General features: G+C 40.5%; 1 protein-coding gene across 1 annotated transcript in view; it reads left to right on the top strand.

The window, feature by feature from the left end:
* Positions 1–1,141: 1,141 nt before the first annotated feature.
* LOC306748159 (partitioning defective 3 homolog B-like) overlaps positions 1,142–26,619 on the top strand; it is a gene marked incomplete at both ends in the record, with an annotated part of 181,009 nt that continues 155,531 nt past the window's right edge. The window contains 2 exons of the mRNA XM_079231291.1: positions 1,142–1,258; positions 10,669–10,770. Coding sequence (XP_079087417.1) covers positions 1,142–1,258; positions 10,669–10,770 — 219 coding nt within the window. The remainder of the gene's footprint in view (positions 1,259–10,668; positions 10,771–26,619) is intronic.

The raw sequence follows: 26,619 nt of genomic DNA, 5'->3' as shown, positions 1-26,619 counted from the left end.
CTGTCTTTCATTCCTGCAACAATGGAGTACGTCCCCTTTAAGAAAGTGACAGCAACAAAGCGGCGCAGGAGCTGGTCAGGAACTGGCCAGCAGCGGACGGCGTTGAAGGAATCCCCCCCCAAAAAAACTACTAAAAACTTTTTCCAACACACACTACGCCGCGCTGTGTTTACCTCGGTCCCGTCTCCGAATGTGAAACATTACCGGTAACGTGAGCGGTTTGTCGGGTGATGAAGCGGACGCCACTTTCCGCCGGGGGAAGAAAGGAAAAGTTGCGAGAGGAAAAAAAAAAAAAAAAAAACTTCTGAAATGATGCGCGAGCGACTGCATCCCTCCCTCCACAGTTCAGCTAAGGTGGCTAACGTTAGCATAGCGTAGGACTCTGATGGGAAACGTTTGCGTACACGTGTATTTAATCAGTCAGAACAAAGTGTTGTGTAGTTTGACGGTGCTTTGGTGTTAGCGGAGGAGGGCGCGAGGGCACAGAACTACTGCGCGTGGCCGACTGAAAGCCCTCATCCTCTGCGTGTGTGCCTACAAGTCGCACCAGGTTTCAGCGTCAAGCTAATCTTTTCTTTTTTTTTTTTAGCCAAGTGGAGCTAGCTGGAATACAGCAAGTGTCAAATAAAGTGGACAAGAGTTAAAACAAATTCGTTTTAAAAGAAGAAGAAGATGTGACGTGCTTCCCGTTTACCAGCTGCTCTCCATCATGAAAAGACTGCTGTATCTTTTAACTTTTTTTTTGGGAAACTGAACATCACTACTTTGACATTTGACGAGCTAATAAAGATAATCACCCTCATGACCACATAATGAGAGAGTAATAACGGAACCGGATGTACTTGCTCGTGACGTCATTATCACCCTGAGTTGTGGCTGTGAAATGGCAATTGGCAGCTTTAGTAAAGAGCTCTGTTGACTCTGAACCACTTTGACAATCTGTGTCACTTTTTAAAAGAAGTTGGTTTGAGTGATATAAGTGACCCAGAGTGACTCAATATCAGCTCTTTTCTTTTTTTGTGTGTGGCATCCCTGACGCTTTAACAAGACTTTTGCACACTGCAGTTTGGAGACCGTCCTGCATTGTTATCATCATTGTTCTACATCACCTTGGATTGGGGCGTAGAGAGAGATTGCTGCGATGAAGGTCACGGTGACATTTGGGCAGACCGGTGTGGTGGTGCCCTGCAAGGAGGGGTGGACTGTGAGGGACCTCATCCAGCAAGCCACGCAGAGATACAGAAAACTCCTGGAACAGGTACTGATTTTTTATAAATGCACCTCTTTGCAGTGACAATTAGCCTTTTGAGAGACACATATTTGGTAAAGCTGCCCCAAATCCAGGCAAACATGTTTAAAACTGTCTATTACAACGTTTTTGAGGGACATGCAGACATATGCAGTACAAACCGGCATGCCCATATGTTTGAAAATGGCGGTTTTCCCAAAGATCCTGTTTTTTTTTGACTAGATGCAGACATTTTGGAAATAGATGACGCGTGTATCCAGTCAGGACTAGGTATTACTTTGACTGATACTGATACGATAGCAATGCTCGTTGTGGATCTTTTGATGCTTGCTGTTAAAAAAAAAAGTTCGATGATTTGAGGGTATCTCTGCTGGCACTGTGGTAGGTACATATACACATTGACTCACCTTGTTTATCATCTTACTGACAGTGTGATGTGTGAATGTGTCTTTCACATGAATGCAGCTTATTCCTGTGCGAGTGGCAGTCGTTTTAGTCGTAGAATAAGTTTCATTTTCACAGATACATGAACAAAAGCATGAAAAAATAATTCGTTTTGAGGCTATTTGACCTGTGAGCCATCAGTTAGCTACATTATTCATCGTCAGAGATAGTTTTGTAATAAAGTGTGAAGATTTTTATGAACCCCTGAAAGACGGAAGAAAAGAGGCAAGACAACTTTTCATGAAACGGCATTTTCAGAACATTTGAGGAAATTCCCTGAAGTCATAAAAGAATAATCGAATGCTCTGTCATTTTTATATCATGAAAGGTCCGTATGATTTTCACATTCCAAAGTCTTGGGAAATTAGACGAAGCCATGGAGGTCCAGTTCTCCATAATTGCTGTATAAAAAATTAAAAGCATATCTGATATGAATTGTGATGGTCCAGACAGGAGCAGGCATGAGTCGTTTCCACTTAAGTTGTGAATGTAAAATGCAAATGACTCCCTCTTGTGATTCCTTTATGACTGCTGTTGATTCCCTGCGCTGCTCTCAGGGCAGGAACCTCGTGACCCCCATCAAACCACCGAATCTTCTCAGTGACTCGCTTCATATTGGCTCCATTATTCAAAGAGCACACAGTCATATAGATAGATGGCCTCAGTTGTGATTGAAGGGGAGATGTTGGAGCTGTGCGTGTGTGTTTATGTGTGGACAGACGGAGATGGATTTTCATCTATATATATATATATATAGATATATATATGTATATATCTCAGCCCTCCCTCCTCGTAGCTTATTGTGTTTTCCCTCCTTCGTCTCATTTATCATCCTTTTCTGCTCACAAGTGCATCGCATCTTCACCTTTCACATAGCCGGAGCCCACGCTTCCCTTTTCCTTTCAACTCGTCTTCCTCTTTGAACAGTTCCTCCTTCACCTTCCGTTGTTCTTTATGAGATAACGCTGTTCCGCCTAGAGGTAGAGATAAATAGTCTACATTTGACATGTTTTAGGTCTCTAAACTAACAGGATGCACAGCTAGACAGACAGGAGCAATGCATACCACTTAAGTCCAGGTAGAGTTGTTTACTCCCAGTTTTAATCCTTTGTCCCTGTGTTAATTGTCCATTTAGGCCATCTCTTGTTATATGCCAAATATACATCAAAATCCCCATAAAATCCCATTCTTTTCTCTTCTGGAGAACGGTTTTAAATACGGTTTGATGACTCGTGCTGGCAGCATGCATGCATTCCTCTGCAGCTGGTTGAAAACCAGTAAGGTTTACCTTTCCTCTCTCCCTCGTCCTCCTCATCTAACAACAGGGTTTTTAAGCTGACAGTCCTCTGTCACTACGTATTGCGCTAAAAACTGTACGAAAAGATTATTTTCAACTGTACACCCCTCATATGAAGAAGCTATAGTCGCTTTAACTTGTGTTTCACTGGGACTTTAAAACGTAACAACGTTGAGCTCCAAACGTATTGACTGCTAATAGAATTTAAGTGATATTATAACAATTTTTAGTGCTGGCCCACACAGATATTAGGCTACTAAATTACCTGTACGGACATTATTGGTCTGAAATAAAAATCCATTCCCCCCTAAGTAACAGTAATTGATGATTTTTAATGAATGAATTTACGATGAAGTCATTCATTTTAATTTCAGTTTGACTTTAGAAAGTGAAAAACAAAAGGTTAATACCCTCTCTATGCAGGGGAGAGGTTTAGGCCTATTTAAGGTCTGACGCAAGAACACAACCTAGCAACACCAGGTGTTATTAATGATATTCATGTTCACAAAGAGGCAGAATCAGTGCTCCAGGTGTGTTTTCCTGCAGCAGTGATGTGTGTAACGATGCACCTCCCTGCTCTATCGATTAGGTCTCAGGGTGTTTTCAATTCTTTGCTTCCTGTAGGTGTGAATGGATTGGCTTGTTAAGTCCATGCACACTGTGTGCGCTTTGGCCTGCCCTCCCACGAATCTTCTTCTTTCTCTTCTCTTCTCCCTCTGTTTTCTCTCTCTCTCTCTTCCTACTCTCTCCCACACCTTTGTCAGCACTTTGCCGTCTCGTCTACTTTTGCGATGTTTACGTTCCTCTTTGTAATTTCTGTTTTCGCCTCTCCCCCCGCCCTCATTCATCCCGCATTTGGATAGTTTTGGCCTTTTTCTCTTCTCCTTGTTTGTTGTTTGATATTGAAGATGTTCTGCTTTTGTTTGCGTTCACTTTTTTTTTCATCATTCCCCTTTCACCTCCTTTGACTGGCTCCTCCTCAACTTCTTTCTCCTCCCTCGGATAGAGAATACTTATTATCCTTAATTGCTTCATTTCATCCCCCTCGATTCTGCTTTTGTATTTGTTTCTCTGTGTATTTTTCATGCTCTCTTCCCATCACTCAGTCATTTCCCTGCAACACTAATCTGTTGTTGCTGTGTAATTATGGCTGTTAATGTGTACCAGGATTAGAAAACCAGGATATGTGTGTGTTGTAGAGCAGTCCGGTCCCTAATCCTCCCTCCCAGTGCTCGGCAAATCATGTTTTTAAATTGTCACAGAGACGGCTTGCTTTCCGTCAGCCTCCCTCCCTTCCCCTCCTCCCTATCGGCGTCATGCTACTCAGAAAGTATGCTGCGTGTATTAAAAACATTTTCTTTAATCTTGTGTGTTCCTGCGTAAGTCCACTGTAGATAACTGACTCTGGCAGTTATCAGCTGCTTTGTTCAGAGTTCCCACAGAGGCGCTTTAAAAGGAGCTAACACTTAGAATAGGCATTAGACTAGAGCTACGTTTTAGTGAGCAGATTCTTGAGGCTCAGTCTTAAGTTAAGTTTCAGAGAGGTTTTATTTGATGTTTTAGTTGCATTGAGTTTTTTCCTTTACTTTAAAATAACAATGATTGCAGACTAATTATTAGAATTTCTATGCCCGAACGTGAAAGACAATAATGGAGTTCTGCTGATGTATGTGTGGTAAACCTTTTTCATACTACTGCATTGGAAAGTTTCCTTTTTCTGTGGACTCTCACTCAGGACTTTCCTCGACTAAAGAAAGTCTTCGTCGACATACTATTTATTCGACTTATCAATTTGTTGAGTTAATTGACGGATCTGTAAAACCGAGTTTCTCGGAAAATAATCACACAAAACCACCACTTTAAATGTTCTGGGACAATTAATTAGCTCTTCATTCATTAAAAGACATTTTAGCTGCCTAGTAGGTATTTTAAAACGTATGCCTTGATATTACAACTTGTGGACAATGTGCATTTATAACGTGTTAGGCAGCTGGTAAAGAAGGAGCTTTATGCAATAAACTGTAGAAATGGGTATAATATAGCCATGATCTTTAGCTCCCATGCATCCTCTCAGAGGGGTTTGGGGTCCTCATGTCCTCACAGATCAGTCGGCCTCTGGCTCGTCACTCAACAAGTGTGTCATTATTTAGTTCATTTTCATTCACCTATCTCAATACATCTAATAAACTAAGTGCACAATAATCTGTAATTATCTGTTATAAGACCAAGAAGCAAAATCAGCTTGCTGACAGCCATAATATGGAGCTATCAGCCTCGATAGAGCTGCGTGGCTCCAAAGTGTAAATTGTGGTCGGGGAAATAGAGAATGAAAGTTGGATTAAAGAAAAAAATGAGACAATAGTATACAAATGCTCTTGTAGAGAGGTAGCAGAGAGGAAATGAATAAACCTTTTGAAGAAATCAGAACAAAGATGATTAATGTAAAAAGGGAGATAGCTGGCACGGCAAAGAGGAAGTGTGGCCAGAGGACGAGGAGCGAGGGAGGGAGGGAGGGAGGGAGGGAGGGGAGCTGAGGTTGTTTTTCGAGGGGAGTTGTCAGGAAGTTATCAGCTTGTTGACAGACTTCTTAATTACCTTTGGCCAAACAGACTAGTGTGCAGTTGTGTGTTTATGGATGTGTGTTTATGTGGTTTCAGGTTTGATCAGCTGTATTCGGTGAAATATCAAACTGGATCACATCGACGTATCAGTGTATATATTCCAGTGAGACGTGACATGAGTCATATACACATGCGATACATGTTTATACATAGGTTGTATCTACATTTAACACAGTGTTGTTACTGACTGTGTTGTGTCTGTGGTTGAAATATGGCCACAAAGAAACAAACTCAAACCTTTTGTAAGCTGATGGCGGGATGTGTACGTACGCATGTACATGCTTACACTCACACATATAAGATAGATGTGTAGGAAAGGGTTCCTGGCTATGTGTGTGTGTGCTGTAGTTTCATTAGCCAGGGCAGGAATGCTGATGAGGCGTGGCCAAACAAGCTGATAAAATCATACAACATCCTGGACCTCTGCCAGAGCACAGGCAATTATTTCTGAGAGGGCGGGAGGAGACGAGGAGACGCGTGCCGCTTTCTTTGCGGACAAACCGCAGGAATGTGTTGATCCAGACGGACACCTATTCTAGTCTTTTCTATTCTACGCTCCAATTTATGTTGGGTGTAATGGCACACATGCTTTCCCAAATTATCCTGACAAGCTTGCCCCGTAGCTGGATCATTCATTTACTGGAATGAATGCACTCGTATACAGGTCTTCCTCGTTCGCTATTGTACTGTTTGACATGCTCGATTAGTTCTCAGGAAATGGCTGCTCACCACAGTTAAAAAAACAAAAATGAACACGACCAAATATGTATTCCGACTAGTCGTAATGGCGCTAATGAAATCTTAATTTCAACCCATCTAGGTGTACCTTGTTTCCCCTAATGAAATGAGTGAAGAACCAGCTTCAATGTGGAATGTTTACATGGTAAATAATGGTGTCCGTGACATTTCCACCAGTAATTATCTTGCTTTGCTTTTCACAGAAGACAAGATTTGTTACTGCGAGGTCACAAGATGGCCCAAAAGACAATTCAACTCACAGAGGGCTGCAGGAATGATTCTAAAGCCTGGGAAAAGAGTTTTTGGATGCCTGAAATAAGGATCCTAGTTAACACAAGGTCTTAACATGTTGTTCTACGACAGTTAGTCAGTTAGTAACCCATTTATGATTTGTAAAAACACCACTTAGCTTGACTTAGAAAAATGTATTGTCCCTGCAGCACTCTATTTGATGCTAAATCAGTACTCACTGCATTTACAAAAAAGTGCTTTGTAGCAACAATACTTTACATTTCTGAGAAAACTGTGATAAAACCAGACCTCAGCGTTTTGCCCCGTAGGGCCTTCTTATTGTAATTGTCGCCTTTTCTCTGGAGTTGTCTGTGAACTGCCACAGCAGACTCAACTTGTTGCATTTGGAGCAGATGTCTTTCACATTTTGTGTAGACGGCATGACCTTCAAAGTTGATGTTTTGTACCTGAGTCCACTTCTTTGCACGGCCTTCAGTTTTGAACAGCGTGCATACCAAACTCGTGAGTTAACTGGCAGACTAGAAGGGCTTACTGTTCAGAGATAAAGAGAGTGTGTGTGTGTGTGTGTGTGTGTGTGTGCAGGGAGAACACACCTGACAACACTGTATTATCTACGTACTGTTTTAACTCGGGTGGGATTTTACTACAACCTAATCATAATTTCTAGACCGTGTCCTGAGAGATAAATACCTAAAATTGCCCAAGATTATCTGTAATGGTATCAGGCAAAACACTGTATTAAGTGCTAATCCCCCTGATTTTGAGATTAGATCAGGGTGTTTACGACTCTTATCTTCAGTCCTACAATATCTGAGTGTCCCTCTAGGTTTTTAAACTGCCAGACTTGGAGGCACAGGGATGTAACACATTATCGATGCACTCCCCCTGAATATCAGATTAGATCAGTGCAGCACTTATCTCTCAGCCTCTCCATCTCTTGTTGTCTTAGCGCCGCTTGCTTTACTGTAACCAGAGATCAAAGGCGGTTGTTGACCTAAAAACAACAGCAGGTCACCAAAGAAATGAGGCTGTTGGATGTTTGTGTCCTGCAAAATCATTCTATCACATTTACTCCTGTTTTTCCTTCTGTAATTTATGCATGTATATTTTTTTTTAGTATGTGACCATTTTAAATGTATTTACATATATTTTGAAAATGTTGATAACAATTAATGCAAAAATGTAAAGTGATTTAGTCAGACTAACAGCACTGCTCGCCGCACCAGGTGCCAAATATGGCGCAGGCCCACAGCTCTTTCTGTAAATGGGTTGCCATGTCTGAACTAAGCTAAAAGTAACACAAAATAAAACACGGCTTTACCAGATGAATTCAGCCAGCAATGTTATGTATTTCTAGTCTCAAAGGCTTGTATTGACATGAAATGGAGAAAAGTAAGCTCCTTTTGCTTTTGTGATTGTATGGCATCACATGATCAAATTGTTTCCATTGACCAATTCAGCACAAAAATAGAAGAAAAGAAAGAAAAAAGAGATTTACTGTAAAGGCATTTTTCTGGACTAGATTGCTAACCACACTAAGATGGCAAACTGCCCCGAGGCCCCAGATCCCCAGGGTCCCCAAAAGCTCCATGTTTACGATGTGTCAAATGGCTTGTTGTTGGTTTGATGAACTGCTAATTATTTTGGGACCAAGCACCTCGAAGGCACAATATGAACTGTACTGCGGGGTCACTAGGGGCCCACAGGGCAATTTAAGTTGAGGAGTCGATGACCAGAGTGGGCTTTGTTGACATTAAAGACTAGCTTATGAGTTTGCTTGATAGAATTTTAGCTGGGAAGTAATATTTGACTGTTAGCAAGCCAATGGAAATTGTTAGGTAAGGACGTCTAACTGTCGAGGCGGAGTTTGCTACGTTGCTCGTGCAGTGACTCACTGTTTGTGTGGGGATGATGGATCGAGTGCTTACCTTCAAACCAGTAAAGACAAAATCTCACACTCTTGGGACTCATTCTGAAGCCCGAGGGGTAATAAAAACACAAGTCTTTGTGAGATGTTATGTGCAAAGCCGAGGGCAGAAGAGATACAAACTAATTTTACGTGACACTTTGGCACTGAAATATTCCCGAGTAATCATAAAAACAACAACATTCATGTGTCTTGTCCCCGAGTTAATATGCCCCCAAACCCTGATTGATAGTGCTCAAGGAAGATAAACAAAAGAGACATTAAAACAATGTAAACACAGTGTTGAACATCTCTCTTTCTCTCCCTCTCTCTCATACATGTGGCCTGGGTGTCAGCCAAGTCAGTGTTACAATGGAGTCGTACAATGAATCCCATCAGGGAGGAGGGAGGAGGGGAGGGGGAGGGAGGGAGGGAGAGACAATTTAACAGTATAAACAGCCACAGTGGCAGAGGATTGTGTAACAGGGATGGTTAAAAAGCCATTGACATTTTTTATATGAACCCAGGCTAAATTTAACTTGGAATAAAGACTTTATCTTAAGGAACAAAACAGCCATGTTTGTACATTTCTTGCATATATCAACTTGCATCAGGTGCCAGTTCATTTTTCTCATGTAACACATGAACAAGTCGACCATATGTCGCTGCACTTATCAATGACGGACGGCATGATTGAAGTCTGGTAAATAGCAGTGGCTTTACTATTGAACAGGTGTGGCAGGCAATAACTTTACTGCTGCAAGCCTTACTACGCTCACTAAGTGCATTTTAAAATGTTATTTGTATAAAATGCTGTTTCTGTTTTTGGGGGACAACCGTGTGACATAACATTATTTTACTTCTGAAAGAAAGTCATTAAGCATTCAGCAGTGAAAGGAGTTAATTCAAAACATGTCTGTGCCCTCTAGCCTTCATGAACACAGCTAAGTTACATGTCCAAAACCCCTAATACGAACAAGTACCATCAAACTGTCCCATCTGGTTATGGAAAAACACTTTTTATTTCTTCTGCTGGTTTTGGTTATATGTATTTAAAACAGATCTGACACGAACCAAATCTCATTAATAAATGTACAAGGAAACTCATTTACGCCATCAAGTTTTTTGATGCAGAGTTCGATTTTAGTGAGGGATCTGGTATTGGCATTGAGACTCTCGGGACATCCAGGGACACAGCGTGTCTCCCTCTTTCTCACCCTCTCCCTGATGGGAGCGTTTGAAAAGCATTGACAAGCACCTGATCCTGAAAGAGTGATTTAATGGAGCAGCACCCCGTAACGGGTTGAGTCATACCTTTCCTTAGGCTGCTTGTGGTTTCCCTCTTGCTTGTGTACCCGTATATATATATGTGTGTGTGTGTGTGTGTTGTCTCAATACGTTGTTCAACAACCGGCTCTATGTAGTCAGCTGTCCGGTGCACTGTCGATGTCATTAATCACAGACCCAACACAGCGGAGAAAGGGCCAGGCTGTAATCTGTACAAGGCACCTAGGGAAAGATGTGGAGGATGTAAGAGGAGCGAAAGAAACAAAGGCGAGAGCAGAATTGGGAGGTGGAGTTGAACAGGGAGAGGCAGGCCGTACATAAAGGAGGAGCTGGTGACCAGTCCAGTAGGGGAAGCCTTCTGCCCTGAGCATTAGTTTGGTATAAATGGACTATTATTGTGGTTTGAAAATAGAAATAAAAGCAAAAATAGAAATAAAAACAATAAAACTACTTTTGTGTTTTTGATTGTCACTCCCTGTTGCATACCCTCGTTCAGTGAGTTACTTTGCAACATATTGAGAAAGTAATAAGACGCCCTACTGCTTAATGTGGATTTTAATGTAAAGGATGGAATATTAAACGTGAATAGACTAAGTGAGGTTGCTGAGGGGATTTTGGGGTCTTGCACTACTCTGAATAATGTGCTTATTCCTGATGGACAGCATGTTACACACACATTAGTTTTATCAATTCACAATGACTTTTATCAACCATTGGTGTTCAATTAAATTATAAATGTTAGTATTGAAACCTCTGTACTTGTGGCTTTATTTATTCCAACGATGGTCAGAAACTCTGTAACATACACTGTGGTCCACAGGTATCATTCACACACCGAGTTGCTGATTTACGTTTGTCATGTTCTTCGTTATAGGAGGGAGATTTCCTGGTTCGGACTCACCATGTTGAATACTGCGACGGGGGGATTCTGGACCCCGATGACATCCTCTGTGATCTGGTGGACGACAAGGACAAGGTGAGAGCCTCTCAATAAGAAGCTCACGTTTTGTGTTCGCTCCTGCTTTTAATTTGATAAAGTCATCAAAGAGTTCCTTTTAATATATAAACACACATTGTGAAGTCATCAGTGGTCTTATGTGACTTTTAAGTGAACCACAAACAGCTGTGTAACGTGTATATTCTCGGTTATTTGACTGGTAGCAAACACAACGGCCTATTTCCTGAGTGGACACAGACATGCATGTGACTAACCAAAGACGTGCCGGACAGCTCTTGTTTCCAACAAAGATCTACACAATCACTGTTTTTAGGTCAACCATCTCCATCCCTCGACCCTTTTTGATACCTCTCCTATAATGCATATAATCTTTTTGAATTATAACCATGAATAAGTCACATAACACTGTGCTCTCGCAAAGGTGTACGTGCTTGTGCGGATGTTTGAGCAGGTATCTGTGCCTGAAGTGTGTGTGTGTGTTCACACTGGGTATTGAGCTGCAGTGGCCTATAAGCCACTCTCTTGGATAGAATATTGCCTCACAAGCAAAATTCAAAGGGAAAAGGTTTTAACTTGCCTTCAGCGTTAGGCAGTCTTATTAGCAATTCACTTTTGGAGACTTCGCAAACTCAATCCATATATCCCGTTTTTCTTATTTCCCCCCCGAGGAATGTGTCATTTTTCATTTTCCCCTTTGGAAAGTCGAGGTTTTTTCATACTGTCACATAGACTCCGGCATTATTAGAAGGTGATGAATGGCGGAGATTAAGAGCTTTTTGAACCATGACATGGGACCTTAAATTAATCTGGAAACTTCTCTTGGTGGCTCGGCATATTAAAACAGTATCAACATTATTTAATGAGCCCGTGTCCTATGCTGGACTGCATTTTTAATTTAGTTCACAGCTTAAAAAAACCTGAAGAAACCTACTGGCGAGCAAATGTAATGCACAGTGTATGCTCCTGTCCTCGGCTCATACTGCATGCCTCTAAGCATGTATAAATACTGCAGGATTTGTTGGAGATTTTATGAACTAATTAAGAACAAAGTTGCATTGGTTGGCAATTTCTCTCAGGGATGCAAGGACCTTTGGGAAGAACTTAAATCACTCTATTTCTCTCTCTCTCTAAATAGGACTAATGCCGCTGTGCACGTCTAAATATTCATCCTTGTGGTTCAAATCCTGTTTTTTAGATCTTGTGATGAAGACAATTTTGTTCATGTGAATATAGCTAAATGAAAAAAATATCTAATCTAGTGTTATAAACAGTGTATTTTCTTTCAGGCGAACACAGACTTGCTGTAGCAATTTGAATTACGTGAACTATTTTACAGTATAGAAATAGAAATGAGCTCCAACGTCTCAAAGTTGGTCGGGGGAGTTACATGACATGCTAAGCCGCAGCCCGGGGGCCATATCATTCAGTGACAGGAGCAATAACAGAGTCAGGAGACCAGCTACTGACCTGGGGGATTATTATTATGAGAGCCTGTTGCCATGGTTTTGTAGAGAGCAGCATACGCTGGTCCTGCTGTTAGCTAGTTGTCACTTGCCCTGTGCCACTTGAAACTTCCACAATGGAACGGAAACCATATTGTCTGTGGCATGCACACTTCTTTCTCCTCACAATCCCCGAATGCCAAAGCTATTTATAGCCCTTTTTAGACATTCATACCTTCATGTGATGGCAATTTCACATGTCGGGCTCACGTCTGAATGAGAACCGTGCTCACCTTTTATGCAAAGGTCTCGACTGCATTCTTACTAGGGCGGACTTACTCATGTTTTTGTATCTCTTTTAATATAGAAAGTCTGAAAAAGAATAACTTAAAGGCTAAAGGAGCGCACGGTAAACGTGCAGAGAGAGAGAGAGATAATCTCAATCTTCATCCCGTATGCACAAAGAAAATAAATCAGTTTAATACTCTAGGAAACGCTGCGACAGAGCTAATTTTAAGATGAGAAAATTATTTTAATTAGAGATCGCCGATACAACTTTTCCCGATACCTGTGCTTTGGGTATCGGCCGATACCGAGAGACAGATTCCATACCGGTGTTCAATTAATACGCCGAATGCCTCGCTGTGTGGAACAGGCTTGACTTCAACACAGCTTTGCTTTCCTAACTTTGGAAAACAAAATGTAATAAATTAATACATATATTTAATAAATATACTGAATTGTTATTTATTATTAAAATAATGGCATCCGACACCAGATTGGTTTATTGTCACCCCACAATCCATCCAGCTATTAGAGTCAGTATGTATTCTATTTATATCAGATCGATCTCTATTAGTTTCTTCCCCTTCCAATCCCGATCCAATGTGAATCACAATTAGATGCAAATGTGAGTGAAGGCATTACCATCCAAACGCACTTCAGTACGCATGTCATTAAATTAAGCGTCCCCGTTCCCTCGGGCCTGACTTTTTCCCAGTTGATTAGTATGTCAGCCTGTTGCTAGCTGGTTGCTAGTTGTCACATACCATCCTTTCTGTGGCTTTCGCTACCTTTTAATAGGCTTCTAATGAGGAAACTGCGAAACTACCAACGTGCTCTCGGGCACCAGCTTAAAGCGCATTTAACAGTGAAAATGTGTTGAGGAAGCTTTGAGTTAAAAGGGAGAAGTATTTCCTGGATAAGCACTGGGTCATTTAAATAGTAGATCCAGAAGTAAAGCTGGTTTAGCAGGTTTCTGTATGGAGGTTTGAGTTATTATGATGTGTTTGTGAGGACCCCTCAAGGATGCATACGCTATTTATTGACAACCTTTTTTACTTTTTAGTCTCAACTATTTCCTGAGCTCTCCCTCGTCATACTCACTCACACATGACAGTGAGGCTTTTTCTTAATGTCCTTCCAAATGCGGGCAAGTTGCACAAAAAAATACCTTTGCGGCACAGAAACCAAAATACAAAAACAAGCACATGCACATTTCAATACGGGGATCAAATAATGTGTCACACACTAATGCATCAAAACACACATATGGTGAGACACACAAAGACACACACACACACACACCGAAGTGAAACGTATAGTATGATACCCAGCAATATACACTTCTGAGCACCAGAGATTGCATATGAAATGAAAGTGTGAAATATTCATTGGATTCTGGAGCGAGGCTCTCATAGTATTACTGAGCTGAGATGAATAAATGGCTCCTAATCCCAGATGAGTGTTTTACTGTAGCCAGACTCAGACTGCCGGCTATAACCACAAAGAAAACAGAGAAGATTTTTTAGGTGTGCTGAAGACAGAGGTCAGAAATACAGTTTAAAAAAAAATCCATGGCTGAAATATACTCAAGAGATGCATTTGAGAGAGAGGGCTCAAATATATGAATGTTTGAGTAATATTTATGGAGCAACTGGGGGGAAGTGCATATCAGTATGTGTCTATATACTTGGCATCTCTCTATATCTGTATATCTTGGATAGGCAGAACAATGTATATTATCAATAGAACAGTATAATGCAAACAAAATGCAAAATGGCATTGTCACGCAACTTTGACAATGTGTTTGTTGTGCAAGAGGTTTGATATCTGCCACACAAGTAGTGTATTGCTGCCATGAATTATCTACACACAGAGCTACAGCAGAAGGCCAATAAAGCCATTTATTACAATCATAAAAACATACACCTTTCAAAAGTGTGGTGTGCAATAGTGCTGGGCGTTACGTCCAAAGAATTGTGACACAGTATTTTTAGAATAATAACAGGATACCGGTATACTGCCCCTGTGAAAGTTTTCCTGTAGATTATTTTGCCAGAGCTTCGTGCCAAAGAAAATGAAAAGTAAGCAGGGCGTATGGACTCCCGTCAGCAGCGTATTTATCAGGAAGTGTGATTCCTAATGTCTTTTTCCCATCGTGTAGGTATTGCAGAAACTGCCTCACAGAGACCAGGGGTGGATTCAAATGTTAGCTGGTAATGGAGAGAGAGCGAGAGAGAGAGAGAGGGAGAGGGTAACACTGTTGCCTTGTGTGATATTAATTATTAAATTATTAACACATGCACCCACACTGCGTGCACGGAAACCGTTTAAACTAACTCTTTGTCTGAGGAATTGACGCTCCAAAGGTTTCTTGGTGGTATCTCATTATATTTTCATGGGAGCATTATCTTGTGTGCAGAATCTATTTGTTTGCCATCTTTTCCATGTTTTTCTGTGCAGCAACTTATATTTGTTGTCTGGAAGTGCCTGCTTTTGTAAAAAAAAAAACTAAAAAAAAAAACATGCACACACAGGATCACTGCATACATCCATTTACAGTTCCTTTTTTTTTCTCTGGTTGCTGATGCACACGATGCATTCTCTGACTTTATTAGTGTGCAGAATGTGCATTTGTATACACACACTTGAATCTTTGTCTTTTGAAGACTTTAACACAGACTGACAGACACCTTCAAATCGTTAATTTGGACAATACATTTGTAACACAATATGATCCCATGGTTAAGACGTAATAAACCTGTAATCCTGGATACCAATGATACATTACCGTGTTTGACCTATTTGGAAACCCTTTGAAAGACTATTTGAACACAAGCTAGCCTGGAAATAGGGCGGCTCTCCATGAGCAGCGCTTTAATCATGGATAATTGTGCCAATCATTATTTATCCTATTGATAGCTACACACACACATACACAGAACGTGGCAAATGGTTTGATTATATTGCATCCTCATTCAGATACTATTAGCCTCTATTTGTTCTGCTTCGAGCAAAATGGTTATATTCATGAGCGGATGTGCTTCACTTTACTCAAAGGCTTTTTTCCATTGCTCCTCTCCCACAATATCAGTGTCTATGATGCAGGATCCAACTTTTTTCTATAGTTCAACATGGATCTCTGTAGTTAAAAAAACTGATTCTGATACCCTGCGTTGAGGTATTGGAATCGGTATTAGGAGAGGGAGGAAAACAAGGCCGGGTTATATTTTCTTTTCAGTTTTCAACAGCTGACCCTGAACTGCATTGGGGACCTTCTCGTGTCCTTAATCTGTTTCCTTGTCTCAGATTAGTTTATTAGCACAGAAACCTGACACGATCAGAAGATAGGAAGGGCTTGTGAGATCTCCGGTGTTCTTGGAGTTCTCCGGTGGGCACCTCCTCCGATTAATGTGCTTCAATAAGGTCTACAATGCCGCAATAGTGCACTTTTCTGGAAAACCGTTGGTAAACTGCCTTGTTAATCCTGTTAAAATGCACTTTGAATTGATGTAACTTGAAGGATGTCTGGCGATTATACTGTCTGGCTTGCTGATGAGATGAAACAACCTTAAACAGTTAGACTTGGATACGTTGAGATGGACAGTTGGTGGACTCAAGCCAACTCAGTGGGGAGTAAATTGTGTGTGTGTGTGTGTGTGTGTGTTTGTGTGTATTTGCACCCACGGGTGTATGTATTGGTTTTCCAGTCAGCCAAAAGCATTTTGCCGGAGAAGACAATCAGGCCAAGAGTTCATCTCTCAGCTTCATTACTATTTAAATAATGCTCTAATTTTCTCTTTTTTTCTTGAACTTTCTTTCTGTCTGATTTCCTTTCTGTTTTCTTGGCACATTTTGCCCCGCCATCGGGGGCGGCAGGGTAGTAGCAGGGGGAGGAGCATGGGGGAGACAGGCTAGCAGACAGACTGGCGTTCATACCGGCGTGCGTCTGCTGTGTTGGCAGCGCGGCGACACATTTAGAAGGGGTTTAAAATGTGCAAGGGAGATACACTTTATACTTTGTAAAAGAGGAAGAGATCCTTTGTTTTATTCTCAGAAACAGGAGGTCAAGAAGTAATACCAGCAGCGCAGGCTGAGGAAAGGTTTCTCGGCGGAGGAAGTGAAACATCACCTGCGTTCAGATAAAGCTGACTTTGTCTCTTCTGCTTGTGTTTCCCCATTTTCTCGTCTTATTCGAGCCTGCATGCAAATCAAAGGTCGGAGATGGGCCAGACCTTTGTGGACATGTTTATTCTCTTTTATTTGATTAAGAAAAAGAAAACCTCTTTACCTCCTCTAACAACTCTAATCCTACTTTGAAATGCTTTCACCACCAGTTAAACCAAAATAATTAGGATAATTAAAGGTCACTACCATACCAGAATCATTAGCAAAGTAGCAAAATCTCTGACAACGAGGAAATTATTCGGAGCAGGTTTCCGGTTATCAGCGGGCCCTTCCCTCCCTTCTGTGCTCTCTAATTCTGCAGTTTTCCATTACCATGATCATGCGAACTCTGCTGAACGCTGGTAAATACCACAAGCTGCTGCTTGATCATTTGTGTCTGTCTTTCGGTCTCAGAGCTGCCTTTTGTAACTTATAGCATGCACGCGCATTAATGCTATATTTGCCAGACGCGATAGTTCTGGATACAAATGAATCAATTAAGGTTCTTGCAAAAAATGTTCATTTCGCAAAGTGTGAGTGAGAAACGATCATGTCGGGCTGCTGCATAATCTATTTGGACGTGCACCTACACAGACATAAACACACATGCAAAAGTAATTTGGCCGAGCTAATGTAAAGTGTTGCATCATTTACAGATGGCTTGCTGTCATCAATGATTGTGTGAAGTCGTATTAGCATCTACAGCGGAGCTGGAATATAATCGTGGACATTCATCATTGCCGATCATTTGAGTTTAACTTTTCATAAGGCAATTAACTGTGGGGCTATTAGCTCTGCTGAGTCGAAAACACATATTTTAACTCCACATACAGTTTTTAAAGTAGCATAGCAGATTAATTTAATGTTTCGTGCAAGTGTATCGTGTCATATCTCTATGTCTTTGTTTGTAGCCTGTAGATACGGGAGGTGGAGGGGGGATATGGAATTCAGAGTCATACAGGAGATAATATAATTCACATGCGTTGTTAAAATAGTGACTCCGTCTGTCAGCATGAACTTGGATATATCTTCTGGAGACGAATGAATGGGTTGAATGAATACTGGTTTGCAAGAATAGCGGTAGCGATAGAGGTAATGGGGATTAGTAATAACAAAGAAGAAGGAAACACAAGGAAAGCACAGGTGGAGGTTTGGAAGGACTTGATTGTATTCAATGTACCAGAAGAGCCACCAATGCAGAGCAAGTGAACGGCACTGAGAGCTTGTATTGTGTGAACAGTAGTCACTTAGTTGTGGCTTTCCCTGCACGTGAAGAGCATGTGACGTTATTCAAATATGGCATGGGTTGTGTTTGGATATCTCTTGCTCTCTTTAACCTTCTGTTTTACAGACTCTCTTAGCCTGCTAGTGTCTCCTCCTCCTTCTCCTTCTCCTCCTCCTCCTCCTGCTCCTCCTCCTCAATAGGGTTGTGTACCGAGAACACGTCCGGTACCTACCGGACCGAAAAGCAACGCAAATTTCGGTGCTTCCTTCCGGTGCCTGAGCCGATTTGAATCCTTTTTTTCTTTACACTACTCTGTAAAGTTGCACGGTATATAGATACTAAAGGTAGCGCGGTGCCCGCACGCTAAAAACGATTATTAAAATAGCGCGGATCAGAGCACACTCGCTGCCCTGCTCTCTGTCCGCCTGCATGCAGAGCGGGGCTCGAGGGGGCGGGGCTTCCAGCGCTCACACAGAGATTGCTGCAGACACGAGCACGAGCTTTTGAACGTCCGTCCTCGGCTTGATGGAACAAATCTCTCCAGTTGATATTAATGATGACGTGTAGTCCAGTAAAGCAGCAGTTTTAGGATCCAACAGTGTCTGAGTTCTGTTGCACACGATCCCATCAGAACACCTGATGCTTGTGTCTGTTCTTTTTTTAAATATATATTTTTATAGTTTGAAGTTAAAAGGTTTGAAGCTGTAGTTTGAAGTGTGTTTTGTATGTACTTATTTATTTATATCTATAGTATACTTAAAACAGTTAATAATATTGTTCAATTTGAAGAAAAAAAATTGCCTTTGCAATAAAAAAGTATCGGTTCAGGCACCGTTTAGGCACCGGTATCGTTTTAAAAGTATCGGTTTAGCACCGGTATCGGAAAAAAACCAAACAATACCCATCCCTACTCCTCAACTCTTCATCCAGCCCTCACACTAGTGGACACGTCTGTCCTCTTTACCCTGTCTCCTTCCCTCTCTCTTTTTCCCCATTCCCTTTCCCTTTCCATCTTTTTTTTCTTCCCCCTTTCCCCTTCTCACCAGCTTAGCTCTGTCATTTCGAGGAGCAAAACACCAGCCAGTCAGAATGAGGCAATTATGACCCAGCTGGAAGGGTTATTATGTGTAATGCCCCATAATTCTCTTCTACAGTTTTCATCATAAATGGCATGTACATTAAGTCTCTGGAGTATATATATCCACACACACACACACACACACACACACACACACACACACACACACACACACACACACACACACACACACACACACACACACACAAAGCTGTATTTAAAGCATTGATTGGTACAGATGATGCAGTTTTAATGTGATTATTTATAGCTGCTTATTCTGGTCTGACAAGATAATGAAGACAATAGACACCAGACAGTATTTGATTGGATTCTTATGGACAGCTTTCTGTGTAAGTTATGTATTTGTGCATTAAGGCAGTTGATGATAAGGTTCTTATATCATTGTATGTGTGTGTGTGTGTGTTCCTGGTTAACACGTCGACATTAATTGAACCATGACCCAGATTAAAACAATGAGACTTGAAAGGGATTAGGAAAACACGCAGACATATTGAGGAGCAGCAATGTGTGTGGGTGGCCCCTGACACAGTGTGCATTTAATCCCGACATTCAAATCCCCGGCAATTTAACAAAAACCTGAGACGTAAACCAAGCAGACAGGCATCCACCGAATCTCATTGTTCACCTCCAACCAATGTGTTGATCTTAATAATCACATAAACATGAAGTATTATTCATCTCATAATCCTATGATTGGCCGCGTAAGAGAGGGAGGGAAGGAGAAAGTGAGTGAGTGAGGGATGGATGGAGATGGTGTGCAACTCTGTGTTGTCCACAGCAAATCTTGCATTGCGCTGCAGCAAACTTTATTATATTTTGGCTAGCCAGTAATTGCTGCATGACTCACACCTTCTGAAAACACCTTTAATTGCCTATTTCATACGGCCATTGACTGCCCTCTGACTCCTCGCTCACTGGTTGATAATTGCCTCACTTTTATTGTTTTGTACGGCGCGTTTGGCTAATAGCTAACGAGACTACAAGTACACACAGTAATGGACGTTTCTGAAACTCAGCCGCTGCTACGCCGGCAGACTGCTTGATGCATTTCAGAATTAATCTCCAATTCAGGTGAAACCTTTTGCCTTTTTTTATGTTAAACCAAGAACAAATATTTGGCATTACGGTTTCACCATCTATCTGAAGTCTGCCCTTCGTGCCCTTCTTTATGCACGTCTTCACAGACCGCTGGAGGTTCCTCCATCACCTGATTCTTTTCCCTCCAAGTGGCTACTCTGTTATCTCTCGCTCCCGGGGTTGACTGGGATTGACCTCGGACTCAGTCAATCTAATGAAACGCTTTTCTATTCAAGAAGTGTTTTTTTCTGTTGATGTTTTGCTTGGCCTGCACCTTTTACTTTGCTATGGTTATAGATCGTAGGTTAGATTGTTTTAACCAATGGAAAAACATGTCAATCACCTGCAGGTTCCAATATGTCTGGTAGTGGTGCTTATCTGACCACCAGCCGGAAACTAATTCGAGTTGTAAAATACCGCCGGGGCGAGAAAAGAGAACTGTCATCTAGGCATCCTGCTTTTCTTTAAAAGTCCTTTTTGTCCTGACATTTAGTCGATTTAAACTTTTAAGACCCATGGATACGGAATAAAGAAACATTGTCTAGTCTTCCTGCTGTTTCCCCAGCTTGTCCTAATCATATTTATCAATAGATCTTACAGGGCAACGGAGTTCAGACATGTGTTTCTGTCTGTGTGATGTCACCTTGCAAAGGTTAAGTGAATGAACAGGAAGGACAAATATACGCACCCATGTGTTTCTAACACACACACACACACACACACACACACACACACACACACACACACACACACACACACACACACACACACACACTTATACACGCTGTATAGTCGTGTAATACAAACTGAATTCCAGCCACCTTTGCCCTCTCATCCCTCCATACGAAGTGGCCAACTGGCGAGAATAATATTGACCCTCCACTAAAGAAAGCAGTGCTGCTTATTGCTTTCACACATTGCACTGGTTTCTTTTGGGTATCTTGGTGTGTGTGTGTGTGTGTGTGTGTGTGTGTGTGTGTGCGTGTGTGTATGTGCACATGCACAAGTAGAAAGAACGGTATACGTTCCACTGGTTTCTTGTGGTGAAGCCTTACGGGGCAACGGGTCTGTGAATTATTATTTACATGTATTGGTCTATTTTCCCCTTCCACTATATTGAAATCAACTAACTTGTGTGTGTGTGTGTGTGTGTGTGTGTGTGTGTGTGTGTGTGTGTGTGTGTGTGCACTGTTGTCAGGCTCTCCAGTCGTTGGACGGACACTATCATGTATGAATGTGTGAACTTGCTTCTTGTAGTCCTTCAGAAAGGGCAAAGGAGCCATACAATCTTCTGCCTGTCCACTGAAGGCCTACGTGTGACTCAATCATTTCTTTGTCATTCTCTTTATGCAGCCTGACATTTTTCATTATATAGTAATCATATGTGTTTGTTGTCATTGATGGCTCCTCTCCTGTGTGTGTGAGCAGCATCTGGTAGTCCTTGAGAAGGGTAGAGGGACCATAAACCGTATCTTTCTCCAGGAGCGGAGATATCAGTAATCAGCCAAATTGTGACTTATATTTGATAAGGCTAAGACCTCATTGGTAAATTGCAGTACACTGACACATATATCAGTCTACGCAGACAGACAACAGAGCTCCCTTTACTATACGTGCACATGTATGTACGTATGTATGTGATTCAGTGATGTACGACCTACCGGGTAATATCTTTAGCATTGATCTACGATGTCAGTCTGTGGAATGAATATCCTCATCTGTGTTTTTGAGAGGGTAAAAGGGTATATGCTCAGGATCAGGGGCTGAACGGAGACCCTTTATGAAAGATCAAATAATAACCATGATACCGTGTGCCTTTAATGCTCTTAAATCTTATTTGGCAGTAAACTCTAATGCAGATTTTACCATGTGTGTGTTAAATCATGTGTGTGTATTTTAGGTATAGTTATTGGTGTGTGAAATTAGCTCTTTGCATGTGTGTGTGTGTGTGTGAGAGATTCCAGTGAATCACAATGCTGCTGACGCTCGTCACCTTCATCCGTACGTCTTCCTCTTTTACACACACGATGACTTCCAACACAACCTTCAATGCCCACCGTGTTACGGACATGTCATGTTTCACTTGGTCACACACACAGATGGGTAACACGGTATTACCCGTGTGGCACCTTTTCAATAGGTTCGTAATGTTCCATTAGTTTGATTGCTTACAACCCCCGCCACACATGATGGGTAGAAACAATAAAATCCGAATAGAGCAAAACTCAATTAAATGGATGTTTTTTATGTTTTAATTTAATGGTTTTGATTTTAATATTGTTCATTTACGAGACAAGTGGATTGTCTCACTTAGACACAGATACATGAAGATGAAAATGCACGCAGAATGCACCACACAAAATATACTTTTGCTGACACACACACACACACACACACACACACACACACACACCCTTACACTCTTCAAAAGCAGTGGAGTGGAATAATGGACAAGGCGATGGAATAGTGGGCAGATTTTATCATTCACACTCTCTTAACCACCAGCCATCTGCTAAACGCACGCATTCTTTGTGTCTCTGTGTCTGTTTGTGTACGGGACACCCACACACACCAACACACACACACACACACACACCCCCACACACACACCCACACACCCACACACACACACACATGCATATGAGCAGATCAGACTAATTCCTTTAAGGCTTGGACGAACACTCATCACGTTAAACGGGCTGATGCAGTTAATTCATCGGCACAGTGCAGTTCAAACTGCATTTTGTGTCTTGCTTCTCAGTTACCAATTAATCGAAAAGAGGAAACACATGGTATATAAGTATGTATATATATAACTGAAGTATGTATATAACTGAAGTATCTATATAACTGAAGTGTGTATATATAACTGAAGTATGTATATAACTGAAGTATCTATATAACTGAAGTATCTATATATAACTGAAGTATGTATATAACTGAAGTATCTATATAACTGAAGTATGTATATATAACTGAAGTATGTATATAACTGAAGTATCTATATAACTGAAGTATGTATATATAACTGAAGTATGTATATATAACTGGAGTGCGTATATAACTGAAGTATCTATATAACTGAAGTGTATATATAACTGAAGTATGTATATATAACTGGAGTGTGTATATAACTGGAGTATCTATATTACTGAAGTATCTATATAACTGAAGTATGTATATATAACTGAATATGTATATAACTGAAGTATGTATATATAGCTGAAGTATGTATGTATAACTGAAGTGTATATATAACTCAAGTATGTATATAACTGAAGTATCTATATAACTGAAGTATCTATATAACTGAAGTATGTATATATAACTGAAGTATCTATATAACTGAAGTGTGTATATATAACTGAAGTATGTATATAACTGAAGTATCTATATAACTGAAGTATGTATATAACTGAAGTATCTATATAACTGAAGTGTGTATATATAACTGAAGTATGTATATAACTGAAGTATGTATATAACTGAAGTATCTATATATAACTGAAGTATGTATATAACTGAAGTATCTATATAACTGAAGTATGTATATATAACTGAAGTATGTATATAACTGAAGTATCTATATAACTGAAGTATGTATATATAACTGAAGTATGTATATATAACTGGAGTGCGTATATAACTGAAGTATCTATATAACTGAAGTGTATATATAACTGAAGTATGTATATATAACTGGAGTGTGTATATAACTGGAGTATGTATATAACTGAAGTATGTATATATAACTGAAGTATCTATATAACTGAAGTGTATATATAACTGAAGTATGTATATAACTGAAGTATGTATATATAACTGGAGTGTGTATATAACTGGAGTATCTATGTTACTGAAGTATCTATATAACTGAAGTATGTATATATAACTGAAGTATGTATATAACTGAAGTATGTATATATAGCTGAAGTATGTATATAACTGAAGTATCTATATAACTGAAGTATGTATATCACTGAAGTATCTATATAACTGAAGTATCTATATAACTGAAGTATCTATATAACTGAAGTATGTATATCACTGAAGTATCTATATAACTGAAGTATCTATATAACTGAAGTATCTATATAACTGAAGTATGTATATAACTGAAGTATGTATATAACTGAAGTATCTATATAACTGAAGTATGTATATATAACTGAAGTATGTATATATAACTGAAGTATGTATATAACTGAAGTATGTATATATAGCTGAAGTATGTATGTATAACTGAAGTGTATATATAACTGAAGTATGTATATAACTGAAGTATCTATATAACTGAAGTATGTATATAACTGAAGTATCTATATAACTGAAGTATCTATATAACTGAAGTATGTATATAACTAAAGTATGTATATATAACTGAAGTATGTATATAACTGAAGTATCTATATAACTGAAGTATCTATACAACTGAAGTATGTATATATAACTGAAGTATCTATATAACTGAAGTATGTATATAACTGAAGTATCTATATAACTGAAATATGTATATAACTGAAGTATGTATATATAACTGAAGTATGTATATATAACTGAAGTATGTATATATTATTGGAGTGTGTATATAACTGGAGTATCTATATAACTGAAGTAGCTATATAACTGAAGTATGTATACATAACTGAAGTATGTATATATAACTGAAGTATGTATATACATGCTAAAATATGTTTTATTTCTTCTAGATTCATAGTCCCGTCAAGTCTACAACGTCTATCAAGGGTATCAATGAGCTTATTGCATTAAAATAGAACATTTTAGCAAAACGGGTTAAAATGGACTTCATGAAAAAGCATCTTTAAAAAAAAAAAAATTGTGAATATATACTGTAATCATCAGAGAATGAGAAATACCAAGATAACCTAAAAATGTCGACTACTACAGCCTTAACCATTACATGGAGCCGGCGCTTTAAGACACATGCGGCTCTCTTTCCAATTAATGGAAATGTCTCCGAAAGGTCATCCAGGCTTTGGCTCATGCATCATTATCTCTGTTACGTAGAGAGGTTGCTCATCATGGCGGGATAAAGAGGAGACAATAGTGGGATCTTACCATAATGAACCTAAGTGCTCCCGCTCACCTTCACCTCTACCCATCCTCTACCTCAACTCACACCGCTCTCCTCTCTCGACTCATCCGCTGTACTCCACGTCTACTCCTTCCTGGCTTTTTGTGCTGCCTCACGAGAACGCCCCTATTTGTTCAAATTAGTTCTCCCTTCACACCTTGTCTATCTTGATTAACACTCGCTGTCAATCCACTCACAATGTACCCATAAACACCCTTTGTCCCCTTCCTTCCTGCTTTTCCCTCGCAGGTCTTTTTTCATTGGACAAAGCTCTTCTCGCTCCATGTCCCGAGTCCTCTTCTAGTATTTAGTAATGTCTTGGCCTCCACTCGTCTGCCTCCTCTAACCCCCTTCCTTCACCTTTACCAGGCACCTCTTTCTTTCACCCTTTTCTCTAATGAATCCAATCATTTCTGAGTCACACCTCAAGAGTGCACACGAGTGCCTGTGTGTGTGTGTACGTGGACTCTTCATTTGTCAAAGGCACATACATACGTGATCCAGACCTGAAACATATGTTGACCCTTAGCCAGGATCCAGAGGAGGGGGGGTAATTGAGTAATGGTGTACGCAAGAGATGAAGAGAGTACCGGGTTGGAAGGATGAGACGAAGAGGAGAGAGGCGATGGCAATGAGAGCGTTTACGAGACAAATAGGCCCAATTTGAAAGAGCATATGAAGAGGGGAGAAGCGGGAGGGTGGAAGAGAAAAGAGGGGTTAATTGCTGGAGTGAATAAAAAGACACAGGGAGGCTGGTTAATTAAAGAATTGCACTTGCGACGGGGATATAAAGACAAACGAGGGGTTAATGGTGACAGTGTGTGAGATGGGCACGAGGTCGCAGCATGAGGCAGTCAACCAGCAGGACGTGGAAGATGGATTTTAAGTGATAGAGAAGGGGTTAACAGAGTGAATGAAATGAAACAGAGAGAGAGAGGGAGAGAAAGAGAGAGAGATAGACTAAGGGTTAATTATGAATATAATAAACCATGAAGCCTGTAGTCTTTATGGACCTTGGGTCTTAATTAAGGAAGCACAGCTGCACCTGGGACCCACCTATAATAGATGATACACACACACTTGCAGTAGTACTGTGTGCGTGTGTGTGTGTGTGTGTGTGTGTGTGTGTGTGTGTGTGTGTTGCTAATTGGCATTGTTATGAAGTCCACCTCCTCGTACATTCATTGTGCTGATGAATTATCTTAATGAAGTACCTGACTGGGGGGTTTGTTCGGGATAAGCTGACTAAATAACCAGACGACTCACCATTGGTCCATCATATGCTTGTTGTTTCAGTCACACACACAGAGGAAAATCAGCTGTGAAGGACAGAATGATAATAAAAAAGGGTCATTCATAGGCAAATACATACATATGACATATAAATTGGCTCCGGTGGCCCGTTCTATATTAAATATATATGGGCTGGTTGGCTATTTTAAGTATAAGCCTTCTCCATAGCTGCCTCCTCCCTCTGGAA

Source organism: Taurulus bubalis (assembly GCF_910589615.1).
Source record: "Taurulus bubalis genome assembly, chromosome: 15".
In the NCBI taxonomy this organism is placed as follows: domain Eukaryota; kingdom Metazoa; phylum Chordata; class Actinopteri; order Perciformes; family Cottidae; genus Taurulus; species Taurulus bubalis.
The sequence above is the reverse complement of the archived record's forward strand: the minus strand, read 5'-3'. Positions and strand labels throughout refer to the sequence as shown.